Source organism: Stegastes partitus, unplaced genomic scaffold, assembly GCF_000690725.1.
Source record: "Stegastes partitus isolate 25-593 unplaced genomic scaffold, Stegastes_partitus-1.0.2 Scaffold1143, whole genome shotgun sequence".
NCBI lineage: Eukaryota > Metazoa > Chordata > Actinopteri > Pomacentridae > Stegastes > Stegastes partitus.
In genome coordinates this window covers 55,794-82,784 of record NW_007578874.1, presented here as the reverse complement: position 1 = coordinate 82,784, position 26,991 = coordinate 55,794, and the positions used below count along the sequence as shown (strand labels likewise).

At 42.8% G+C, this 26,991-nt stretch overlaps 1 protein-coding gene across 1 annotated transcript in view; it reads right to left on the bottom strand.

Moving 5' to 3' along the window:
• The window catches only part of ttll7 (tubulin tyrosine ligase-like family, member 7), an 84,317-nt gene extending 59,568 nt beyond the window's left edge, over positions 1-24,749 (bottom strand). Inside the window, exons 1-8 of the mRNA XM_008296641.1 lie at positions 24,725-24,749; positions 24,273-24,404; positions 22,190-22,311; positions 18,704-18,771; positions 18,337-18,495; positions 9,558-9,774; positions 6,331-6,495; positions 2,629-2,787 (exon numbers count right to left, since the gene is read on the bottom strand). Coding sequence (XP_008294863.1) covers positions 2,629-2,787; positions 6,331-6,495; positions 9,558-9,774; positions 18,337-18,495; positions 18,704-18,771; positions 22,190-22,311; positions 24,273-24,404; positions 24,725-24,749 — 1,047 coding nt within the window. The remainder of the gene's footprint in view (positions 1-2,628; positions 2,788-6,330; positions 6,496-9,557; positions 9,775-18,336; positions 18,496-18,703; positions 18,772-22,189; positions 22,312-24,272; positions 24,405-24,724) is intronic.
• Between the last annotated feature and the right edge of the window lie 2,242 nt (positions 24,750-26,991).

Sequence of the window (26,991 nt, the reverse complement as noted above, 5' to 3'; positions counted from 1 at the left end):
GTGTGTGTGTGTGTGTGTGTGTGACTGGGTGTGTGTGTGACTGTGTGTATGTGTGTGCGCCTATGTAGTGCTGATGTTTTGAATGTCAATAGGAGGCAAAACTTGTGTTGAAAACTCTGCTGAATTAAGATAAGGATCACACAAAAGCCGGTCTCGCTCTTTCTACCTTCTCTTCTCCCCTTTCTATACCTGCTTTGAGCACAATGCGCCTGTTTAATGCCTGGCCATGGTTTGAGAATCATCACTCTTGGCTTCTCTGTTTTCACCCCTGTGACAACCTATTTAGCAGGTGTGTGCCGGTCCGTGGGCTGTTTCTCTTGAGTATCTGGATTCGTTATCAGCATATTTGCAATGATTTCTCTTTGTCCGCTTACAAAGACGGCTGGATTGTATCTTGCAGACACGATTTTTTTATTTTTTTTTGCACTGACAAAACAAACGTGTCTCCTTATCACAGAGCTTTGGCGTCGCACTATTTTGAATAATAATAATTTAAATAAAAAGCGGTGGTGATTTTCTGTAGGTATAATTATTGGAGGAAGTGAAAGGCAATCATGTTTCTTTTCCCTCCTCCGTCCTCCCACATACACTCAGAAAACAGCTGACAAAAATGCAAATGCAAAGGACACGACTAATATCACTTGACAGTTTCTTATATATGACACCGTCGAGCTTTCAGGTATCCGACCGACTTTGAGTCTACGCAGGTTGAACTTCCATTTCCTGGCTGCGAGTTTGCATGTCCGACAACCGACTTTGACGTTTTAAAGAGTGAGGGAGGACGTTGTCGGAACAGCAGTCTGGGTAAAGCCCCAACGAGGCGTGGCACGCGTAATTCACAGTGACACCAATAAGGAAACCCGAGCAGCGGAGTCCGCAAATTCAAAACAAACCCGTGGGGCCTAGATCGGGTTTCAGTCCCTGACACAATTTTTACAGTTTCGGAGGGACTCTGGGGGTAGAAAAATTTGCAAAAAAAAAAATAATGGTGAAACGAGGTGAAATAGATTCAGTTTACCACAAAATGCTGCAAAGTGATCTGCTGAAAAATTTAATTTCGACCTGAGGGCTTGCCACAGGGTAGCGTTTGTGGCAACGCGCCCATGGGCCCCGGCTGCGTCCCTGCAGAATAGAAATAAACGTCAACGGGCTAAAAAGTGGTAATAAAGTTATTTTCAGGCTTGACAGCGTACGCAGCGAGGATTCGAGAGGGGGGTCTCTATGCTTGCAACTATCCCCTGACTAATCAGTTGAATTTTGGAAATAAATGATTGTTGCTGTAAATGTTGCGTGAAAGTGGAGCAGGTTGTGCGTGTGTGTGTGTGTAGATGTGTGTGTGTGTGTGTGCGTGGGATGTTAATTGATGAGAGTTATAGAGAGCTGCTAGTAGCACAGGGGGGATCATTACTGCTGGAGTGGAACAACTGCATTCACGGCTGTTTGCTACGTGTCATACACATTTACACACATATACACACACACACGCGCACACACACACACACACACAACCAAAACCCAAAATGCTGTCACGGTGCAGCAGCAGCAGCAGTCAAAAAGGAAACACCATCCTCTCGCTCTCTCTTGTACATCCTTTTGTCTTATGCCGCAGCACAAAGAGCATCAGGTGGGGGTAATAATAACTCCCTAATTCCACGACGGCTGAAAAACATCCGACCAACTAGCAAAATGTCTTTTTTTTTTTTTCTTTCCCCTCTTTCTCACTCTTCTAAAATCTGATGCATTTGGAAATTTTTTATTTTGGGGTTGGCATGATGGGAGAAAAAACAAACAACTATCCCCGAGGCATTTCCCATCCTTGAGTCAATTTGTGGGAAGGCGGTGGGGGTGCAGCCACTTTGGGTTAAAGGATTTAGGTCACACTTTAACTGACTGGCTGACATCAGAGCGGTGAGACTGAAATCCCGGAGTGGACCTGAATCCACCTCCTGGATGACTGACACTTGAGAGACTGACACTGAGAGAATAAGAGGCGGGTATCTTGCTCGTCAATCTACCACCCTCACCTATATTTTCATACCCTGCATACGTGCCTTTGTCTTGCTCTGTGTGGTGCATATATTAGCGGGTGGGTGCGTACGCGCTGCATGTAATTGCGAGTGCATGGCTGCGGTTCCTTTTTTTTATTTTACACGGGTCTCTCCTTGTGTTCGGAGTTGCATAAACACAGGAGGCTGTGTGGGTGTTTGTGTGCAGGGACGGGGAGTGTGTAAGCAAAATCAGTGTGTGTTTATGCTTTCTGTCAGAGTGTGGTAATGTCTCCCTCTCTGCTGCTTATGCCACATTGCTCCAGCTTTGGAGCCGCTGTCACTTTAATGCTGGAACAGACAGGTGAGACTCTGCAGAATTTTGTAAATCACACAAGTAAGACTCCCGCCGTACCTGCAGTGTGTGTCGAGACATTTTTAAAATCTAAAAACACTATTGTGACTGTCAAAAAAATTATTTTAGCATTTAAAAATCTCAAATTAGCACACGAAGCTGTCCCTTTAAATTACGTAGTCAATGTATTTCAAAAACCTCGATTATAAAATGCAGCTTTCGCCAGCAAGTACGCAAAAGTAAGAAATACATAGTTCCACACACACACAAACACGTAAAGGTTTGTACCTCCAGTAACCAGGGTTTGAGTTTGCGGTCCAGGATGATGTCGAAGCCCAGGACCTCGAAGCAGACGCTGTCGCTCCCTGGTGGCTGTCCGGGGCGACACATGCGGTAGGCGTGCAGCACATGAGGTTCAGCCACTATTAGCGTTTTCACAACCAGCTCCTGGCAGGACACACAAAGAGAGACAGAATGACTCAGCCGAGCCGAAATAGACAACACAGTCTTACGTTTTTATTTTCTGAGTTTCATTTACACTGCAGAGCCATAGGCTGCGGGTTTTATAGCTGCTGATTGAAGGTCTTCTTAATCTGATAATGGCGCAATTAAGAGTCTTGCTTTAATTGCAGGTTGCAACTTCACACAAATGGCAGCATCTTTAGATTGAGGAGCAAACTGACAATGAAGCAATCACGACACACGCCTGACCTGTAACCTGCAGACATGCTGGGATACCATCTATGATTAATCCTGAATCCTCCAGCGTCTCACGTTGCTTTTCCAGTTTGAAAACTGAGGAGGAACACAAAGTATTACTGGCACTGAGCCTTCTGAATTCCTCTCACACACAGACTTTCACCCGTGCTGGTGGTGGTCCATCTGTGTTGCTGGTGGCGCCCAACCTGTGTGCATGTGTGTGTCTGCACGTATGTTTACTGGCTGCTACCTGCCGACTCCCACTGTGCAACTGGGATAAACACGCTCGCTCTGACACACACACACACACACACACACACACACACAGTTTGCACAAAGCTTCCCCTCACCAGCCGAGCCCCACACAGCGCTGCTGGCCTGCAGTTTGCCCAGTCCAGTCTGACTGCTGGGTGCAGGAGGGGGGTCTGGTGGTCTGGCCCTGGCCTGATAAGGCTACACCCCCTCCTCCTTTTTCTATCTGTCTGTCGCTCACACACCTCCATCCATATGTCGATCCGTCCGCCCGTCTGACCCACGGGCTGCCCAGCACAAACACCTGGTCCCACTACCACCATTTATGCCCCAAGTCTCCAGCACTGGCTGCTGTGTTTGTGTCCTTTGTCCCTGCACATATCAGCCCCTTCCTTATCCTGAGCCCCCAGCACTGGCCGCTGCCTCCCGCCTAACGCGTGCGCATGTGTGCCTGTCTTTTTGTTAGCTTTAAGCTTAAAAGCTTTTACTCGTTTTATCTCCTTTATCTGCATGAATATGAATGTTGTTTCAAAAAGTTTACGCATGCATGCATAATTTATGTCATATATGTTTTGATTCTCTTATTCATGGGTTTCCTTTGTTCAGTTCGTAGTACAGCAACAATAAAAGCATATTCGATCACAGGAGGGATCAAATATGTCAAATTGAAATAACATTTAAGCAAACAAGGCCACGGAGAAAAGAGAAAATAAAGAGAATAAGTGATCTGATTAATGATTGGATTTTTTTTTACGGCTTTGGAAATAATTACTAGACCACTGTGAGCACCGTTCCCTGCCTTGTTCGTTGTGGGTCTTGGTGCGTTTTCCTCTTTAGGTGGTAATGGACGCTACTTTGCTGCTTTCATTAAGATCTCTGTCTTCTTGCCATCTCGCAATTCTCTTCTTTTAGATGCTGTTGAGCGATAATTTAGTTTGGATTTACATAAACAGCTTATGCACGAAACAATCAAACATGTCTAGTGTGGATTTTCACATTTTTACAGCTTCAGTACGTCGTATTTTAATGAATCCGTGTAATAGCTGAATTTTAACACGTGGAAGAATCTGTCCAATATAAACAGAACTTGTGTATATTTGTTTTTTGGTTTTTTTTTTCAACTGTTGTCTCTATATTTTTGCACTATCCCCTTAGTGGTACTAATAAAGATTTATCTTGTAATTTCAGACATATTTTATTGAATGCATTGAATTATTTGCATTTTAGACATATTAAAAATTAAAAAATTGACAACAGAATTATCAGTTAACGCCCTGTTCTGTAAAAGAAAACAACAGGTGGTGTAACAATTATTTCCAAAGCTGTAAACGCAAAAGACTTAACGTAACCTAGATTATCTGTGAACTAAAAAAACAAAAGACCTCTAATCTAAGATGCTCTTCATATTTCTCTGAGACAACTTACTGAAAACTCAAAAACTACAAACAGACATGCATTGAGACTTTGGCCAAAGTCTAAATACAGCTTCCGCAGATTTATTTATTTTTTTTTTGCCTTCATGTTTATGTGTGTGTGTGTGTGTGTGTGTGTGTGTGTGTGTGTGTGTGTGTATTAGCAAATATAAAATCTATAACTAGCCCATCTGCAGTCAGACTCTGCGCTCAAAATTACACCCACATACAAAAAAAAAAAGCCTCAGCTTTGCCGCTCAAACCTTGGCCCCATACAGCACATCAATAATACTTCAATATGAAAGAGATGTCAGTGTTTCACATGAAAAAATATACATGATATTCTTAACCCCCACAGACAATCTTTTTGCAAACAAACTCTCTGACTCTCTGACCGTGACCATTGGCGGAAAGAGTCAGGGCTGCCTGCTAGGTCTGTAGGGGAACAAAATGTAAGAGGAGAGATGAAAAGGGAAGGAGAGAGGAGAGTGAGCAGAGAGCATAAATACAGAGTTGAAACAAAGCGTAGTGTGTGAGAGCGCGAATGGACAGCACTAACGCCGGAGTGGTGCAACTTGTGAAGAAAGTGCAGAGGAAAAAACAAAAAGGTGAGAGAGCAGGAGAGGAGGTGGACGGTGTGGCTGAGTCAGAGGGAGACAGTCTGCTGTGGCACGAAGGGACAAGAAAGGTGATAGAGAGACAGAAAAGAAAGCCAAGAAACGGAGAAAAAGACATTTTAGCGAAATGGTGCAGATTACACAAGATGGACGAAAAAAAAGAAAAAGTAGACAAGAAGTCATCGCAGCAGGTAAAACAGTGTCCACGTGACGGTACAGAAAAGTGAAAGCTAATGACGAGAAGAAATAAAAGCTTGTCTTGACTAGAGAATAATAACCAGCGAGACTTCATTTTGAATTTGAATGCTGGTAGCATGAAAGCAGACAATAAAGGAGAGAACAAGCACTGAAGGACCCCACAACCCAAATGACTATGGACAGACGGACAAAGAGTCAAGGTCAAGAGGAACAAAACAGAAAATAAGAATGAAATAGAAAAGAACACGGAGAGCAGCGGCGGCAAAGAAAAGGGGTCAAAAAAGGAAAGGAGTAACTAAAAGAGTGGTAAGACAAAAAGGCGCATAATGGGTATGGATGGGAAAAGGTTTGAAAAAAAAAAAATGAATGAACCCGTTAGAGGAGGCGGAAGAATTTTCCAAACAGACAATGATGAAAGAAAATGAACACGGTTGAGGTGTTTGGATGAGCCGAGAGTCGTGCCAGAAAGGGAGAGCTCACCCTCCAGGAATGATGTTTTCACTGAGCTCTTCCTGGAGTTAAACAAGCTCACTGAATCTCTGTCATAACAAATCATATCAAACCTTAGCTGGTCCACTTGTGTATTGTGTGTTGGCTAGCAGCAAACAGCCTGTGTGTGTGTGTGTGTGTGTGTACGTGAGTGTACACTTGAAGATTACATTTACGGATGTAGTCATGTCTTGTTTGCATTTGTGGGGCGTTTTGTTAGCGTACGGCACATCCTTGCTTTTGTGGACGTACACAGCCAACACAATGCGTCTGCGTGTAACTGTATCCGTGTTTGCGTCTGTGCGGGTGGACTACCCACGTACAGAGACGTCTCCCCAGAACTTGGCCACATCATAGTCGTTGGTGCGGAGGAACTCGGTGAACCAGCTGATGGAGCGCTTGCTGCCTTTGTCCACCGTCTCGTCTCGCTCGAAGTTCTCGTTGTGTTTGTTGACCGAGTAGTTGGTCAGATGCATGTAGAGCTGGCTCTGTGGAGACAAAACGGAATCAAGCAAACGGCTCCGTGAGAAACAAGCCCTGTCCTTTTCGTTCGTATTGAAAACAAGTCCATTTCTTCATCTAAGCTCTGGCAACAAAATCTAATTTCATCGCTACAGCAAACCATATTTGCAATTTTTGTTTGTTGGTGCATAAAAATTACACTCTGATTTCCTCTGAATTCCTTTATTTACTGAGCTGATGAAGAAACAAAGCTCTGCTACACCTGCTTTGCGCTCCCACTTAGAATGCATTCATACTTTTACCTGGTAAAACTAAAATTAATCCAAGAGTGAGTTACAAAATAACACTGAGGGGAGAGGAGAGGGCATCAGAACAGTAGATACAATAAAATTACTGCTGCAATTTAAAAAAGAAAAACATAACTGATTAATATGCAGAATATTTTATCAATTAACTGGTTGATTATTTATTTTTTGTAAAAGAAAATAGCAGATTCCCACAGCCCAAGGTCCTCAGATGTTTTGTTTTGTGTGACCAAAAGATATTCAGTTTAATATCACAGTAACAGATTAATGTTCTCTCAATCAGTTAATCAGTTAATTATCTAATCGCTGCAGCTCCAAATGAAATAAATGCAATACATGGTGTGCATACTGTATACTGGACTTAAATAGCTGCGGTACCTGTGACGGTACTCTTTAGCGCAATTATAGCCTCTGTCAGTGATGATAATAATCACAGCAAACGTCCTCCTGGGTGTTTATGCTACAGAGCACATACCCACAACCTAATGTAAAACATTTCCTCCAAAGTAAAGCGGCGAAACAACAATAAAGGAAAATGCGAAAACATCACAAACTAGTCCCCTGACAAAACAGCCGAAGAAACACAGAACGCCTCGCTGTGCATTCTGGGAATTATCGGTGTTGTGTTTTAAAAGTGTTTCTCAGACGAAGCTCATCATTATCTCACAATCGCAGATCAACTAAATCTTTAAGCCGTTAGTCCCCACAGTTCCCACAGCTCATGGCTAAAATGCGTCACTGAGTGGTTGGCTGGAACTATCCACTGTATAACCCCCGCTGTATCGCTCTCTTTAAACACCATCCCTCACACTTGAAGACAATACATCCTTGTCCTTAGCCTACGAGGTAATAACGCCGTGACCGCAGGCCTCTCCAGCCTGTGATGGCTGTCTGGGAGCCACTCTCTGTGGGATTGAACATCCATCTCCATGGCATGACTCACTCCATCATGTGTCACACACTGAGTAAGACAATACACGCTTGTGTCACGGGGAGGGGTCCAGTGTGTCTGTGTCTGTGTGTGTGTGTGTGTTCATATTTTAGATAAGCATCATGCTTGATGGGAAGCTGTGTGTCTGTGTGTGTGAATGTGTGTGTGCGCATCCCATCATCGGCAACAGACTGTGCTTCAGCAGATGCAGAACCTCAAGGCAAATATGAGCGGCTTGATATTACAGGAGACATCTGGCATGTGGACATTTATGCTCAGCTGTGTGCATACAGTACGTCTGCACGCTCCGTGTTTGTGAACAGCGTCGGGATTATTGTTGTCTGTGTTTGTGTGCGGCGGTACACGCGTGTTGTGATCATGCGAAGATTACGCTGTGCTTCCTAACCTCTGTTTTCCCGTGTCTGTGTGTCTAATTTGATCATGTTGAGCTGCACAGGCCCGCGGTTCCGGTTCATGGGAGTGCATAGCAAATACATTGTTGTGTGAATGTACTTCTGCTAGACTCACCTGATTGGCTGCACACTGGGTGCTGTATGCACTTGCTAATATAAATACACAAACAGCTGCATCTATAAAATTCGTCAAACTGGCCTCGTGCACAGGCAGTACACAGATAACAGCACATATACTGGTATTAGTTTAAATATATACACATACGTCTGTGACTGTGTGTTTCCAAATCCATGCACAGCTTTATCTGAAGATTATGTAACAATGCTGCACATACAAAGCCTTTTACAATTAAGGATTAAAAGGCATTTTTAACCGATTGGTATCTGCTTTATTGAGCACGAACCAAAGAGCGATCCTTTATGTGCACTGTCACACAGCTGTTGTGACAGAAGAGCTCATGTTGTTGCAGGCTGCAGCTAAAGTGAATGAAATATTTAAAATTGGAAAAAAAGAAAGCAGTCCAACAGTCACTTGTAAGATCAGAACTACTTTTAGAGGTGGTTGTAAGAGAGCTGCACTCAGTGATACGACACATAAAATCTCACGGCGAGATCACTCAGGTAACTCAGGTAAAAGCTGCAGGACACTTTTTTAAAAGACAGAAACCTCCTGAGACAGTGACTCTGCCAAACGGATCACAGAGAGGGAAACTGAACTCACCTATGTGTTAAAGAACACGGGTATTTAGCGTCTTCTTAGGTTTCGTATGGAAAGCAGAAAGTGCCACAACTCACCTGTTTGCGATTCAAATCAAGAATGCAGCTTTTTACAACGAGGTTCCCGACCGCCTACGTCTTCGTTTATCAGACATGACTGCTGTCGGCTTCAACACTTTAAAACTGAAACTTCTGTTGTTCGTTTTTAGCATATGAGCTTTACCACAAAGCCGCATTGAGCGAAATTCTTATTTTTATTCGTGCGGCTGTAAATCTTAATCCATTACATCTCCTCCAAGTGGAATTGTGATTGTTTTACTCATTTCGAGCGTTTAAGTTTTACAACTATAATGCAGCACTGAATGAATTGTGATATGAGCTATTTATGAGGAAATATTTTAGTTTGTTTACTTGGCTATTCTGCTAAAAAGAAAAGTGAAATTGTGATAAGTTTGTTGTTTTTATTTAACGAAAATAACATTAAGGAACAGCTTGAATGCAATTCTTTCTTAATACACTGCGGAGTTATTTAGTTGCACATACATTAGACTGATTTAACAACTTTTGAGTACTTTAAATGTGCAACTGTGTAGTGCTTAAAAATGGAACTGGTTTGGGCTTCAGTATCGGCAAATACTCAATATTAAACAACTCAGATCGGGACTTGGTCTGGACGTCCCTAATTACGAAGGGTTTTAAAAGGAATATACCCCGAGACTCACCAGGTTGGCCTCGCTGGGTGCGTGGTACTTCTCGGTGCCCATGCGAACCAGGCCGTCGTTGTAGAGGAAAATGCGCAGCGGGTCGCAGGATGTGACGAGGATGTAGATGCGCAGGTCGAACTTGTAGCCCTCCATCAGGAAGGGCTTGTCCAAGTACTCCTGAACGATAAAGTGCTCCTGGGCTGGCAGCTTCTCGCAGTTGCGGATAAGTGAGATCCTGGATCGACAGAAACTTTATTAATCCTCGGGGGGGAAATTATGGTGTCGTCAGCAGCATAATAAAATATGGCATAGTAAAGACAAAAAAGATAATTAAAAAAATGATAGATGGGAGCATAGCAGGGACCATGAACAAGACTGATGACATTGGCACTGTCTTATATACATGTTGAAGCAAAAAAAAAATAAAAAATTGAGGCAAACAAGATATGGATTTTATGGGTTTCAACACAATATTTCATTTCAGAGTCATCTGGAAAAGTTCTGGTGCGCTACATCCGTTGATACTGGTTCTATTTTCACATCCCATGATTTAATTTTTCCCTACGTTTATCTTTTAAATTCGTAGACGACAACCATAATCGCGGTAGATGCAGTTGGAAGGAGGAAGATGTGCGCTTACTGTGCACAGAAAGATTCTTATGTTAAAGACATTCAGCCCTAAAGGAGTGTGAGGGTCAGAGTCGTGGTGCCCTGGTGGTGTTCTGTGACCCTCGACAGCCACAGTAAAAAAAAAAAAAAAAATTATGGAAATGAGTGGACACCGAACGCCTCCAGTCGAGTTTGAGCTGAACAAACTGTCTGGCTCTGCAGGCACCCAAGGTTCCAAAAAAACTTCTGTTCATTTCTAAATAAACCAGCAGAAAAATACACAAAACAGACAGGTACAATGCAAACAACGGCTTGTCTGAGCTGTGAGCATCTGGAGAACGTAGTCATTTTCTGAAGCCGGCACAGTGCATCAAAATGCTCCGGTAGGTCTTTTTTCACCGCGTGCAGGTTAACAGGAGCGGACACTGGGCTCCGTCTCAGCCTCCGCTCTAATTCATTTGCTTTGGTCTCATGTCGCCGGCACTCAGGTCTTATAAGACACAGACCACTGCTAGCTGCAGTTGTGTTAGTTTATGTACATCCGTGTGCAATATTTTCAAAACTGTGTGTCTGAGAATGCACGAGTGTTATGTGTGTCCACAGGGAGGGGGTGGAGTCACTTTTAAACAATCTTCCACTATGCAGAAGCAACGCGACCGACCTGTATCACCATCACTCATAGTTAGGGCAGACTTGGGCTAAATTGGTTACATGCACAGGCTGCAAGGCTCCATTATACACATGCAGGCAGGCACACAAACACAACACTTGGCCGAGACGTAAAGACTTGATTGCTCCAAAAAAAAGTAAAGTTTGAGGTATTGAGATGTTGTGGCACCGAGCCACCAGAGGGCAAACATTACTCTGGCTTCTGTAATCACAGTCAGAACATAAAGTATCCTGGGAGCAAACAATTAACCTGCTCAGTTAATGAAGCAAAAACACTGCACTCCTGTTGTTCAAAGGGGGCTGTGTTTATGCAAACTCCACGAGGACAAGAGGAAATGTAGAGTGGGATAAGGTATGGCTTTCCAGGTTGAAACAAGGTCTTGGTTCAGCCTTCCTTTTCGCACAAGTAGAGCTACTTGCTACTTCGGATTAATCCATCACCACTTGGTCCTGCCAGCGAAGACGAGCACTTTGCTGCTTATCGCAGTATTTGAAGAGAAAAGAAGTTCTTTGGAGCCTGACCAGCGATGTGAGGGGCCCTGCTAACAGGCAGACAATAAGCTGAATGATGAGGACAGGGTTAACAGTGTTAGTTAGTCGAGTAGAAGTAGCTGTGGAGAAGACGACATGATTGATGAGCTGTGGTGTCAGATAATCACGGCCCACTCTCCCCTGCCTATTTAATTTGGCACTGGAGGGGATCTCGCCTTTTTAAGCTCCGCACGCGCTTTTATTTTGTTTCCCCTTATAACAAGCTGGGCTTCAGACACAAACAATAACTTCATTTAGTTGGCCGACGGAAAAATAAATTACAGGGGGTAGATATAACTTAATTTCCTGCCGCGTCACACCATGCAAAAAAAAAAAAAAGAGAGAGAAAAATCTAATCTCGAGAGCCGCCTGCCGTTGAGTGGTCGAGCTAAACTCATCATCTTTCATATTCTTAATGTATTGCAATAATTCAGCCTTTGCTGCCTTTTATTCTTTAATAAATAAGGGCTTAGTGCAGCATGGAGTTATAAGTAATGCTCACATTATACCAGAAAGGACAAATTCAAAGAGAATTAGAGGGAGAGGTGAGGCACACCGAGCTATTTTTACTTCAATATCCCCACCTATTGGTGCCAGTGATGACAGCACTCCAACATATTTCTTCACACATGCACTTCAGGGATCACATTTTCAAAGAATAAGAAGTCAAAAAGAATACTTTCGCAATAATCATTTCGCAATCTGAGCAATTTCAATGTATTCTGAAGCGCTCCGGGGAGCTATGAGCAATGCGCAAAGCAAAAACAAATTTCAGAGGGACCCATATTTTTGCCAAATATAATATTCTCAGTTCTGCCTCTCTTTTACTTTATATTGTATCTCATGAAGCAGAATTACCTGCAAAACCAATCACACTTGAATCTTTGAACTTGAAACCACTTGACATTTTCACTTTTTTTTTTTTGTGGCTTTGACTTCCACTCAGGTCAAAAAAAATCAAAATTTGTTTTGAGTGCCAAAGAAATTCAAGGTTCAAGAGCTTTTTTTGTCACACGTAACAACTAAACATTCAGTCAGCTGGGCAGGGAATTCGTACTGTGCATTCCTTTCATTCACCAGCAGAGTACAGTAAAATAAAAGGGGTAAACACATGAAGTATTTAAAAATATTAAGAATTTTGCTAAATATTTCAAACATATACAACAGGAGTTACTATGTTATATACCTGAGTCCACAGCAGCAAACGTGTGCAATAAAACACAAATATATTGCACCGGTGCTGACTTTTACATTGTTGTTGCTGCATTATGCCCTAATGTAATGCAAAAAAATAAAAATGTAATGCCTTGTGCAAAGTGAGCATATTGATGAGCGACAAAATATTCACACTGAGTAGCAGCAGGGTATTTGTGCATGTGTGCATATGAACGTGTAGGAGGCTGGAGCCTATCACACAAACAGAGAGTTATGTCAGTGGGAGGAGGTGAGAGTCATTCAGAAGTCTGATGGCCTGTGGATAAAAACTCCTCCTGAGTCTTGTGCTTCTTGATGTCACACCGCCGTACCGTCTCCTTGATGGTAAAAGCGTGTTTGGGGGGGGTTGTTGTGTCCCTGATAAAATTGTGACTGGTGTGTAGATACGCTCAGGTGATGCTTTCCAGGTGGCTGCTGCCGGTCTGACCACTCTCTGAAGAGCCTTACAGGTCCTGCACAGTCGCTAAGATAAGATAAATATTCCTGTTCTTTGAGAGGCTGGATAAAGCAAGTGTTGATGTTTTCACAAGGTAGATGTTAGGGGCATTTGTTAATTAACCTAAATTACTGTTTCCCAATTCAACAGCTTGCTGATCAATTGTATTTCAAATCAAGCAATCGTATTTTGTTGACTGGTCCACAGTTGGAGGTATAATGCAGTTAACCAACCTCCAAATTTAACAATACTTTGACAAATCATACATCACCGCAGCTTGATTCAACAAAAAACAAATACACAAGGATACTTTATAAAGTTCTTGGCCTCTTATTTGGATTAAACAACATTACAACCTCTAAATTTCTATTCAACGCTCAAAGAAGGGTCGACACATCAAACTTCTCAGAAAATACAAACACTGCTGAGGTTTCCAAATGAGCTGTGATACGTTGTGAGACCCTCACTGATGTGAATGCTGAGGAATTTGAAGGTATTGTCCCTTCACCATGTCTGTGACTCCCGTCTTTACGCTGCCTCATCACCTACAACCCTGTAAATCTGATGTTTGCGGCGCTTTTCTGGGTGACTACATTGTCATAGACACTGCGGCAAACACTCAACTTGATGGAATAACTGTGGCTAAATATGTCAGTTGAGCTGTTGTCAATAAACTGCATTTTCGTTAAACTCTCTTGGTCTTTAGAATAGTGTCACTTAGACAGCAGCCTATGTAGACCTGCTGGTAAGCAAACTGAACAGGGTCTATTGAGTCCAGCACATTCTTCTGGATGGGGGATGTTAATGATTATCAGTTTATCAATGAATAGGTGTTAAAAATTTAACAGGTTAAAAATCTGTTAACCGAGGATGTCAGAAAACGTATTGCAGATTAGCTGTAATACCTGGCTGCACCAGCAGGTGGAGCTTCTTAGTGTCTAATGAGATGGACTGCTGTGTTTCATACTGTGGCGACCAGAGGAGGCGGTCGCTCGACTGCACTTGGAAAACAGAAAGCATGACGGTGGTTTAGCTAGCAGAGGGCACCATGACATAGACTTCTGTGGCATAAATGACTTCCAGCCAAAGCTCACATTCATAAGTTATGCTGGAGTCTGATTGGACAGTGTGTCTATTACCAGCATATTCAATAATATCTACAGAGGTTAATTCATTAAAATAATTATTTGATTGTTCACTGATTAGGCTGATGACTATAAGTAAAATAAAGAAATGTTAAAAATGTGCGATCCTGCTCATAACTAACAGTTATTCACAACTAGAGTTAGTGCCACCAGCTAATAGTCCCTCAGACAGTTCACCGTACGTGGTGAAGGGGGTGATGGTGGTGGGTACTGGAGCTTGTGCAGGTCGACTATATCTGCCGGCTCTGATGATTAAGCTCCGAGTGCAGGGCCTCAGTTGTTGTCTGTGCCAGCTGCTTTCTGTGGGTTTGTTCTTCCCAGAGTCTTACTCACTTGTGCATCAAAGCAGGCACAGAATTCTGTGGTTGACTATTTGCCCCTGCTCTTGCTCTGGTGGTCTGTGATGTGTTGTCGGCCTCTGCTTACATGCTGGCTGTTAGCTGTGCCGTAGTAGCCCTCTAGTTTCAGCCTTTATTGTCTCTTAGCCTCTCTGATCGATCTCCGCAGGTCATAACTGGCCTTTTTGTTGTTCTCAGCATTGAGCAAGACAAACTGGTCACTCTGTGTAAAATCAACCAAATCTAAAAAAGAACTTCCCGCCTGCCATCCACAGAATCAGCTGATTTTAGTATTTTTGTTGAACACTTAATATATGAATGTTTTCAGTTACACACACATAGAGTAATAGAGTACACAAAGGCAGGTTGAAATTTTGCACTTTTTAATTTGCATTCAATTTTCCATCATTCCTGAGCCTCGTGACTTCATAATAGAGGAGATGGCAGGGCTGAAAAACACATTTCAGCTCAACCAGATCAATTTTACATTCGCTTCAGGAATCACAATCAAGAGCCAGCGAGGTTTTGGTTCAGCACAATTTTTTTTTCCTATAACCAATTTTGAGCATAGAATGAGAATATCATGAGATATATCAAAGTTTCAACAGCAAAAGTGCAGCAGGTAAATGTTTGAGAAGTAGAGTTACAGAAACAAACATTGGTACCCTTAATGTGTTTTCTGCTTTTTTAATAATTCACTAGAGAAAACTTTAAAAAGTGCATTTTGGGTACATTTTTAACAGTCATACCACCGTGTTGGATGTGGTTGGTAAAAACAAGTTATAACACGTAAAAGGTTTCATTTTTACCTAACTTGTGATACCAGGATCCCTCAGATCCCTCGAGACATTCCTTCTGTGTCAAAACAAGCTCTAATAGAATCATATTTTGACACTTGCAAAATGTAAAATGTAAGATTGCATTTACTGAAGGAATTAAAACCCTGATAATTCCTGCATGATCCTTTTCTGGCCCTGACAGTTGCTGGTTAGCAACATTACACATCATCACCGCTGTTGACAACCTGAGGACACAAGCAGGACGACAGAACAAACTCCCAGAACCAGAACTGAACACAATCGGAGGAGAATCTGAAAGACTCTCAGAGAAGCTCCCAATGCTGCAAACTGCTGCAGTGTAATTAAACCGTTCCATGAAACATGCGAACACCAAAGTTGTTTCCGCCTGAAGATACATTCACCAGAGTTTAAATGAGACTCTATTAGAAAACTGTTTTGAAATGTACTAAAATTATTGCACACAAAAAATCAGCTGATTCTGAGGGTCAGATGGGAGGCACTGATTGATTTTTCATGGAAATACCCAAATGCACTGGAGCGGACAGGCAGCATGGCCCGAACCTCACAGTTAATCCACAGCTTTTGGTTGGCGTACGTCCTGATGCAACAGTGTTGTCAGTGCAACGGCTGATGCAACTTTTTAACCCCTCAGCGTATTGCTTTATATCAACAGTACAGTCCTCCTGCAAGGCAGTCTTAAAACACTTCCCAGTTAGTAGTACCAAAGCAGTCCTGGAGGACCTGATCGGTTTCTTCAGTCTAGATCTTACTTACTGGAGGGGTTTGCTTGAGGATTAGCCTGTACGCTGGGTAAAGGAACACAGGGATTCAGTCAAACAGCCCAAAGTGAAGAAAAGGCAGCAGCCTTGTAAGCATCTTTCACATTGCTGTGGGTGTGATCAAAGGTGTTCTTGTCCTTAGTTGGAAAATTAACATGCTGGTAGTACTTCAGGAGTACAGTCCATAAATGTCAGTCATTAAAATCTCCAGAAATAATGAACAGTTGTGCAGTTTCTTGTTTGTTGGTGCCTGTGCTGGGTTGCATTGAAAACAGTCCACCACAGAGCATGAAGGTTTATTTCAAATGTTAAATCTTGTACTTATTATTGGGTGTTGGATGGTCTGCCTTGTCCTTGGTATGTTCTCATTTACAAAGCCATTCCCGGTTTGCTTCCTTCATATCTACGGAACCTCCAGGACTTATATGTGGTATAATCTTGCTCCCAGAACCCATACTGAACTGGGGAAAAGCCTGTTTAAGTACGCTGCCCCCTTTCCCTGGGAATCATTTGCATGAGTCTTAAAAAGCTGATCTCACTAAATGAATTTAAAGCACCAAGAGCATGTTAATAGTTTTCTTTGACATTCAAGGGGCTGTGCACCGTGAATTCCTCCCAGAGGGTCGGATTGTCAACGCCGAGTTCTGCTGTTAACGTCCTGAGGTGTTGGAGGGAGAACATTTGGCGCAAACGATCTGAACTGTAGGCATGACGGTAATTGGATGATCCATTGTGCCAACGCCTGCCCGGTCACACTGCACTGAAAACACACACGTTTTGTTGGCCAAAACCAACACAATCATCACTCACCACCTGCTGTACTCATCAGATTTGGCTCCCTGCGATGTCTTACTCTTCCCCAAAAAAGAAACTGAAGTTAGAGGTTCACTGTTTTGGCACAATGGAGGAGATCCAGCGTTTGTCGCATACATGCTTGGAGGAGTCTGAGCCTTTATTTGTTGCAAACACATCACAGCACGGTGATTTTTGGTTTTTTTACCCCATTTACCTCAACTTAGGAAGTTGAGGTCCGAGGAGAGGGTTCGGCTATGATGATGCATCCCTAGAGCAGGTAGGGCTATGGGCCTTGGCCCAGCAGCGGGGCTTGAAACACCAACCTTCTAAGCAGTAACCCAAAGCCTCAACCACTGCCCAGTGAAGGAGATTTTAAAAACAGTAGAAGAAGAAGCCATCTGACATGAGCGACCGGTGGCAGGTTTATACTTGCATCCTACATCCTGTGAGCCAAGGAGCGTTCAAGCGTGGCAGGAGCACTGGGAGTGGTGTTATCGCTGCACAAAATGACTACTTCAAAGGAGATGGCAGCCAAATTTAAACTTGCACAGTCTTGCTTTTTACTGCCACGCTGTTTTAACTTTTTGATCACATTTTGTACTCTTTGGCATCATTTTTGTCCACTCATATTTACACGTTAGGATGGCAGAATGTAAGTCAAACCACTCAATATAATAAGTTACTCACACACCTTTCTGCCAACCAAAAACTAAACAGTTTAAGCTTCAAAAGTTGTGTTAATTGCCAGGATTTTGCCTCTGATTGCTTGGTGTGCGCAGATGTGCCTAATAAATTGAAAGGGCATGTCACCAAGCTTGCAGTTTGGAAAAAAACTTGGTTTCAATCACAGTTTCAATTCTCAGGTAGTCAAATTATACAATAGAAATGTGACATCGTGACCTGAGATAGGCTCTCAGCCCACAGGACTGCAAGTATGAAATATGCATTCAGGTACCACAGCCAGCTCATCTTTTGATAAAGAGATGCTATTGAGAGACAGAGTCCCCTGCAGCAGCCATCTTTGTCCATTTTCTAGTCTGACTGGTCTCTGCTGATGGTGCCTCATAAAGGAATCCAATAATCACATGCAGAGACCTTCGGGGAAGGAACTACAGTAACTGCCAGCGACCGTGTGTGTACGTTCGTGTGTGTGTGTATGTGTGCGTGTCCTCCAATGGCGGCGATAACCTCTGATTTATGGAGAGTGTGACCATCGAGGACAATGAAGCCCACAATGAGATTCACCACACCCTCTCAGCTCAAATACTCAATCTGGTCCCAGCCATAATACTATTTCCATAGACACCCATGTCAGGGTCACAAACCTCTTATTGCCCTGTTTTGTTGTGCTTGTCCTCTATTTGCTCTACTGCTAATTTCCTCCTTTGCTCACTCACTTATCTCCTCCTTCAGTTACTCTTGGCTTCCCCCCGTCAGTCGTGCAGTCGATGCGTATGGATTAAACTAGCCTCTGACCTACCCGTGACCCATGGCTCCGTTGGCAGGTTTGACGATAAAGGTCTTCTGCTTGCGTTTCCTGCGTAGCTCTTTGACGTAGTTCTGGAACTGAGTGTACTCGGCGGGGAAGATCCAGGTTTTGGGTATGAAGCTGTACTCTTGAGGCTGGCACTTGATCATTCTGCAGAAACAAAGCAGCATTTTATACTTTTAGAATTATCTTATCGCACAAAACTGTATGTCGCGCTTTTATTACAGCAAAGATGAATGTTGTGCTCGTTGTAATTTCTTGGCTGGACCAGCTGGCTTTGTATTTTTTTTTTTTTTGTGCATCTGTAAACTAAACCAAAGTATTCTCATTTATGCATTAAGACACACAGAAAACTTACTTGGACATGTTTCTTGCGAGGCAGTCTTTCCGGCAGATTTCGCCCATGCCAGGGAAATGGTTAATTCTCTGCAGAGGGACAGGCAGACATAATAATGTTGTTAGGGCCATTACGCCACTCAATTCCACCCCCACCCCTTCATAAAAATGAGCACATTAAAGGCAGCAACCTGAAGTGAGCTTACAATGTTCTGACATTTATGCCCAATTACGGACTCAAAACAAAAAGGTGACGCTGAGACCTTTCTCAACCCTTATTTAGTTTACCATGTTTTTTTTTTTTTTTTTTTTAATACTTTAAAGGTTGGGGAGGGAAGAGGCAAGAAAAAAAAAACGATCAATCTCAACTCAGAGGGGCCAAGGTAATTGGTTCTGCATCGCAAGCTCCTGCAGTGACAGTTGAATGAATTGCTTTGAATGTGCCGAAAGGGGGGGTGGGGGTAAAGGAAAAACTCAGGGTTTTCTGTATTCTTTGACCAAATGAGCCTGAACAGGGGCGTTAATTAGGCTCGTATGAACTGAAACTTGACAGCAAACTCTCACAGTACATCACTAAAAGGAAAGAATTAAAACGGGGAGAAACAGAGAGAGAAAGGAGGGGAAAAAACAAGAAAAAGGAACGCGTGATTATTATCCAAACGAGACAGACGTAATTAGGGATTCGGAAGAGATTGCACAATTATGCCAATGCCGCGAGACGACATCGCTTGTGAGGGGAAATCAAAACCAATTGTTGAGGGACTTCTACTTTTCTTCTGAGAAATTATCTCATGAAGCGCCACAACAGCATTGAGGGAGCAAGTTGTAAAAAAAAAAAAAACAACAAAAAAAAAAACAGCAAATCACCAGTTCTGTGTGAAACATTAGCCACATTACTACATGTTAAGCTGTTACAGTATTTGTAATATTCAATCTACTTAGCTGAACTCTTGCTGCCCCTATCCTAACAAGCCGCGCTCTTTCTGACTAGCCTGTGATTTAATCGATCATTAGTGCCCGGTCTAATCAAATAAGCACTCGGGAAGATGGATAGCTAACACTCAGAGCTGAGGGGGAGCAGCCAAGTTCACCCAGCAGGACAGGGGGGTCAAACAGAGGTAAGATTACACTCAGACCACTACAAGGAGCTCAGAGCGAGCCTTGTTGTTCGGGTTGGTCTTATCAACATCGGCAGTGACATCTGAAACCTGCCCCACCATCCCCTCCTGCTCACAACTTGTCAGTCTACCTGCCAATCTTCCCATCTCGGTGTCGGCTCAGTTGTTCACTCGTGTTCGCTCCTGTTTCCTATTTGTTATCTCTCGTTACCTCCCAGGATCTCAGAATTAAAGACTCTGCACATCTGCTTTTCCCGTTCCGTTTCTTCTTCCGCTTAATTCTTTAATTCTTTCCCATTTCGAGCGAATTTTCACTTTCCGTTTGCCCACCGCATCCCCATCTGCGCTCACCTCTTTCTTTTATTACTTCATTGTTCTCTACTGGGGGCACTCGGTAAAACATATTGCAAAGCAGGCCGATATGCAAAGAGACCCTGGGTGGGACGGTGGAGTTAGAGACGTCCCACTGTGCGGAAACTGATCAGGTTCATTAGGTCCAGCAACCTAAACGGAAACAGCTTCTGTGTAGTAAGTGCACACAGGACACTTTCTGTACAGTGTTTTCATTTATTCTATCTGGAGCTGAATGTGAGAAAGGATTCCATAAATTAACTTGACGAGTGTTGTCTCTGTTTAAATAAAAAATATTTAAGGAGACACTAAAACTGGCTTTATATCTCAGATCACCCTCATCTCTCCCTCTTACTCTGTTCAATATAAGTTAATATCCATATGATTATAAATCTCGAAATACACTTTATGTTCACACTGTTCTCACATGCTAAAATTGTGCCGCTGGATTTTCTGGTTTTTAATTAAACTGAAACTCCAAAAGGTCAGTCATTTGATAAAGGTTTTTTTTTAATCTGCAGGCGCAAAAATAAAAACAAATTAACTGATTACAATGATGGTTTATTTTGTGAATTTTTAAAAACTTCTAACAATCACAATTTAGAGCGAAACATTTAGAGAGTTGGTTTGTTCGGAGCACCAGAGTGTAAGACAGACCTATATCGAGGAATGCTTTGTGCTGTAATGAGCAAATCTGCAGAGAACTTCTGAACAAAAGTGGAGAATATAAAAGAGGAGATTTGGTTTTCTTATAGGAAAATGACTCATATAAAATTCGTAAAGCACAGCAGGGTTAAAGTAGCTGTCATGTTTGTTTCATCCTTTAAATCCTTTCTTCTGATGCACTGCTTCAGCTCCGATGTGTCTCTTTCACCTTTTCTCGTCGCTTTTTTCTCACCTTTCTTACTAATTAGGCCACAGTTAGAGGTAAGCTGTTTAATTTTTAATCGAAAAGGTCAACTAAATGCCTAGAATTTCTTTCACAAGCAAAAAGAAGAGAGGCTTTTCTCACTTCATATAAAATCAAACAAATCTTTAAAAAAAAGTTCCCACCTGACCTCAGGTGATTTTTATGTACAATAACTTTAGTCATGCACAAATTTCACCTTCACGCTATGAATGTTTTCTGAGGTACAGGCCCTTGAATTACAACAAAGAATTCAATTCTCATTTTTTTTTAGCACCTTTAGGTCTCCACACACACAAAGCAAACTTAAACTGTTTGAAGTTTCAATTGTAAAGCAAAAATCAGTTTTTTGTTCAGCAGGATTTTGTCTAAAACCAGCTTCGAAGCATCAATTTATGGGAAATATCGAAGTTTTAACAGTAAAACTGCAGCAGCATTTTAATGTCTATAGAGTCATACAATTTGCCAGAGAAAACTTTAAAAAAGTGCATTCTGGGTAAACTTTCAAGGCTCATGTGTGATGGTGGTTGGTCAGAACAAGTTCTAGACAATGGAAGGATCATTTTTTTAGAGGATCATCTTATAGCCAGGATTCTTTCTGTGTCAAAATGATTTTTTTTACTATAGGTATATTGTGACGAATGAAGCTCAAATGTGTTTTTGTGCCCTGAAAATGTCATGTGTCGATCTTCCGTACTTATGAAGTTATGAGGGTTCAAACATGCTTGAAATTTCAACCCACCTCTGCGTACTTCACAGGCCTGTGAGTCTGAAACTATTCAGAGTGTGAAGGTAAAACTTTGCATACTAACGATATTACACATTTTTAAAAATCTGTTGTTTCTGAGGAGGTCAGGTGGGAGATTGATTTTACATGGAATGACCCTCAAACCTTTTATTTCCCAAAGTTACATTCATCTACTTTGAGTTCATCTGCTCGTCGATCACATCCCTCATCTGAGGCTGTTGGTCTCTGAGCTGCTTCACACTGCAAAGGTTAATGTCTACATTTTCCTGGTCTGTGCAGCATCTGACACCGTGTTCGGATCATAAACGCTCTCTTCTTTAACCTCCGGGCTGTTGTGCCTCGGACCACGGTGTGCTGACTTGACACGGCAGCCATGCGGTGTACCTGATAATTCCTGAGCTCAGCAATTTTCTCATGCTGCACGGCTGAGTCATTCCAGATGAGGTTGGCAGTCTCATCTTCATCCCGGGTCTTGATAAAGTCCATCTCGTTGATGACTATACGAACTGCAGAAGAACACTCACGTTAGACTGTGTTTCACAAAAAGAATAAGCCTTTCACACCATGATTCACTCCAGGTTTACTGGCTGGTAACTGAACGCTATAGATGCAAAACAGGAACAAGATACGACTCGGAGCCATAAATCAAATATTTCTGCTTTACAGATCAATATTTCACTCAAACATTTTCCCAGGCTTAAATTTTGTTTTTGCATATATTAACAGAGAAACGAGTGCAGGAGATTATAGATCAAAACGCTCACAGCAATATTTACCATTCATGGAATAGCTGCAGAGCAGCCAATCGTAATGCCTCTCCTCAAAAAGATAAATTAATTGTCTGTAATGCATTCAAATCCCACTGGAAACCCCATAGTATGAGAGATAGGTGGCAAGCCCATTTGGACATTAATCCAACAACTATTCATTATTCAGGGAGTAATGAAAAATTCATATGCCCTAACGAAACAAGGTATTAATTAATTTCTTGAAAGCCTTCACAAACCTGGAGGAGGCTTGCCTAATGTTGCGTGATGGCACTTGAATGGGAAAAAGATGTTTCCGATGTGACTACATCCATCTGTTAACGTCGGTGGAGGCTAACAGTGTTTTGCTAACTGGAACAGGGAGAGTTTACATCACAGCAGGTCTACGCTTGCGGTTACCAGTAGCACGTTCGAGCACAGCAAAGCTATAATCAATCCTGTCTTACACGTCCTTAGGCCCAGAGCTTACATTCCCCTCTCAGTGGGTGCAAAGCAGATTTCCAAAGCCATACTCCCTGACCTTTAACCTTTACCTGTAGTGCTATCAATTCTGAGACAAAAATAAGACAGGCGCAAAAAAGGTAACAGCAAAAATGAGCCATCCATCTGGCCCTTAGTGTTAATTTCCCTTTAAAATAGCCCGGCACTGCTCTCTGAATGGCCACTGAGAGGGTCTCGTCACAGCGAGCTGACTGACTCACAGCTGGACTTCCGTCTACCTACAGGATCCCAGCAGCCTCCAACTTCTACTTGCTGTTGCTGACTCTTTAGTTTCATAGGTTGCACTTCACCCCTGAGAGCTCTGCTGCCACACAATATATTGAACATGTTAAGAGTGCTTACAGTGCTCTTTTAACCGATCTCAAAAAAAAAAAAAAAAAACCCTCACTGCCAAGTTAAATTACCTCAACAGAGATTTATGTATGTACACGAGGCCGAGCTGTCTCTGTGCGAAGTGTTTTGCTGGACTGCAACTCTTTTAGGTCGAATTTAAGACGTTAAATAACAGCGGCCTCCTTCAAGCGATCCACCACAGCAAATTAGATTTTATTGTTGAGACAACATTATGATTGGATTTGTGATGTTTTGAGGGACTGACTGAGAGCTGTTTCCAAAATTAATATACAATTCACTGTGTCACAGCGCATTAATCTTACCTGCAGGACCACCCACTCCCGCTCGCTCATGAAATTTTCATGAGGAAAATGGAAATATAAATTCCGAAGCCTGAAATTCTGAGGTTTTGGCAAAGCAGCTGAATGTAACATAAAATTAGCTCCTCACACAAAACCAATTATCACTTATTGCGCGCTCATTAATGTTATTAGTGCGTCTCACCTGTCTACGTAGGAAGCATAGTGACTGGAGTTAAACTAACACTTGGACTGAACCTACAACCATTTACACTGTGAAGCCATTTCAAACTACTCCCTTGTCAATGAAAGGATTTCATCACCCATCACCCATGAAAAGAAAAAGCCTCTTTTCATGCCACACTAGCTTCTCAGTTAAGGCGAACTCTGTGATCAAAAGATATTTCATCTTTGCAGACAGATTTCAGTCGTGCATATACCTGCTTCAGCTCCTATCAACATGAGATCTTATTCCCGTCCAACACATGTATTGCACATGTTTATGTACAGTTGTCGTTACCGTACTTTCAAGGGCTTTTTAATACAATTGCGAGTGAGTTACAGTACCGATCTCATATTTGGTGCCAGCGACATTGGCAGTGATGGTGCCTTTCTTCTTTTTGGTGTGCATCTTCCTCTTCCCACTGCTCTGGTAGGAGCCCACAGATGGCCCGTTCACGGGGGACGCTCCTTGATCCTCTGGAGGAGGAGACAGCATACAACAAGACTAGATACAGTCACAGCTTGTGCTCCAGACTGGGAGGGGAGCAGGAGTCTTCTAATATATTTTCCCTCATTTCTGCAGGGGATTTAGTGGGGTTTGTTTATGGGACTAGAATGTAAATGGATTAGGCGTCTAGTTTGGTGTAGCTCCATGCATCATGATCCCTAAATTATGATGTGTGTGCACTTCTACTGTATGTGCCACAGTGTATGTACAGAAATACGCAGCCTAACAGACTAAACAGCTAACACAATAAGCCTGACAGTCCTGGGAGAGCTGAGCCTCTGTTACTCACCTCCATCATTGGGAGGGGAGGGCATCTCAGGGGCTGCAGGAGTGAAGGGGCAAGCCAAGCTTTCTGCCAGGCTTGGCGGGGGGGGGGGGGGGCCTCACAGGGTGCTCACAGCACTCTCCAAGGGCTCGCTCACACACTCGCACCAGTTAGTCTTCCCTGTCTGGGGCCGTGTGGACGCCGTGGTTCAGAATGGCCCGATGGATCATCTGAGCATCTCCCTGGCACCTTTCAGCAGCGCAAACAGCAGCAGAGGAGTCTGAGTGGGCAGGGGATGGAGAAGGGGGTAGCAGCGGTGAGGAAGAGTGTGAGGGGGAGGACTTCTCGAGGGTCCACACAGCCCCGGCTTATTTACAGCCCCAGAGGAGAAAGGGAGGGAGGGGGTGGACAGAGGGGAATAGGAATGCCTGTGGAAGAGGAGAAGAAAAAAAAAAAAAAAACATATTTTACAGCAGCAGAACAACAGTAGCAGGCTGACTGCTCAAGGAGTGACTGCAGTGTGGATCAGTGTGTGTTTTATCTCTGAACTAGAGAGCATTGGGCATGCTTTTTGATGTAAAGCAGCACCAACAGCAGCACGCAGGCTACATCAGGCTATCCGACGCTGGACGTAGCCGTTCGCTGACAACTCCACGCGGCTCTGACACCGCGACGGCGCAAATGAAATAATCTGAAGCCGTGTGATGTCCGCTGGAATAATTGGTATTCCGCGGGATCCCTGTGAAACACTAATGTCAAGTAAAGAGTTTTCGGCATCTCGTTGTGTCTTGTGCCAGCTGGGTTTAATTGTACGGCTCGGAGGTCACTTCTTTCAAACAGATGGCATCTTTTCAGTGGTTTGTTAAAAAGGTGCCCCGGGCTATGAACAGTGTGGGAAATTAAAACCAGTCACCAGCCAAATTCTGTTTATTATTTGGCTGTGGTCAGTGAGTGAGTCTTCAAACCACTTCTGGAGGTAATCAAGCATTGTGGGGACGTCCTGTCAACATTAAAGTTATTGCTGGCTTGTGGCTCAGTGATTAGTGGCGTTCCCACACAGCGAGGAAGGGTTGACTAGGTTTGATTTCCAGTCTTGTGCTCTGGGTTCGTCCAGTTTTCAAAATAAAACGGCATTCGGCACGAAGACTCAGACCGTACACGTGTGTGAATCTGTGTGAGTTTGTGCAGTAATGGCCTGGCAAGCCATATATTGAATTAGACCTTGGTTATAATCAGATTTTTTGGAGTGTCATGGGGATGAGTTGCACATGTAAACGGGCATGTGAACACCTTATTTAGGCTTCTAAACATTTTCTGCTGGTAAAAAATAAAACATGGTGGTTGAAATGTTGACAAAAACCTGAATACTGTTTATAAGAATATGAATTTGCCATGTCCTAAATTTGATTAAAACCAGGACAACACTCAAAAATGGGGCTCTAATGATAAATGCATTCATTGTTTTATTAAAGATCGTGTGCAATTAGTCCAGTTGCTCATGAGGCAGCATCGGTGCATACAGGACTAGGACACAAATAGCAACATACACCATTTGTTTTTAAGTTTTTACTTTGTGAATTGCTGCATCATTGCACCTCTTTAAGTCTCTGAAATTATTCTCATAAAATAAGAGCTCATGATGGCAGGAAAGCAATGTCTCTTTCTCAAGGGCAAAAAAAAAAAAAAGACGTTTAAATACATACACTTTAAAATTCAAAAAGAAACGTGTTCAGCAAGTTTCACATTATGACAAATGCAAAGTGTTTGAAGCTCAGGTGACGTCCATATGAAATCTGCATGCCTTCCAAGTGAGATGTAATGATTTTGCAGAGGGAAAAAAACAATCCAAAAAGTAGATTAAAAAAGATGCAGGGCACTGGTGTGTGAAATATAGTGATATACACGATGTAAAGAGCACATAAATCATAGGTAACATAAACTAGTGAGACTACAACTACATTACACCGCCTCACGCTGCCTCTTGCATTTCATACAGAGACCAACAGTAGCCTCTAGTGGTGAGAATATACAAAAAAAAAGGCCCATTTCTTATCTACCACTGTCCACACACACACACTCTTCTATAGGAGCAGTGAGTACACTTAGGAAGCCAGCTTGCAAAGCAGCCCCTATCGATTCTATCAGCAGCCTGTGGACAAATTAGAATGAGGAAACAATCTGATCGCATTGCTTGATCACTCGCTAGTCTTCGCTGTCAGCCTCTCGGTCTGCCTGCGGTAAGCACGAGACATTGATCCTGGGAAGGACAGAGACTGGAATGAGTTCAGCAG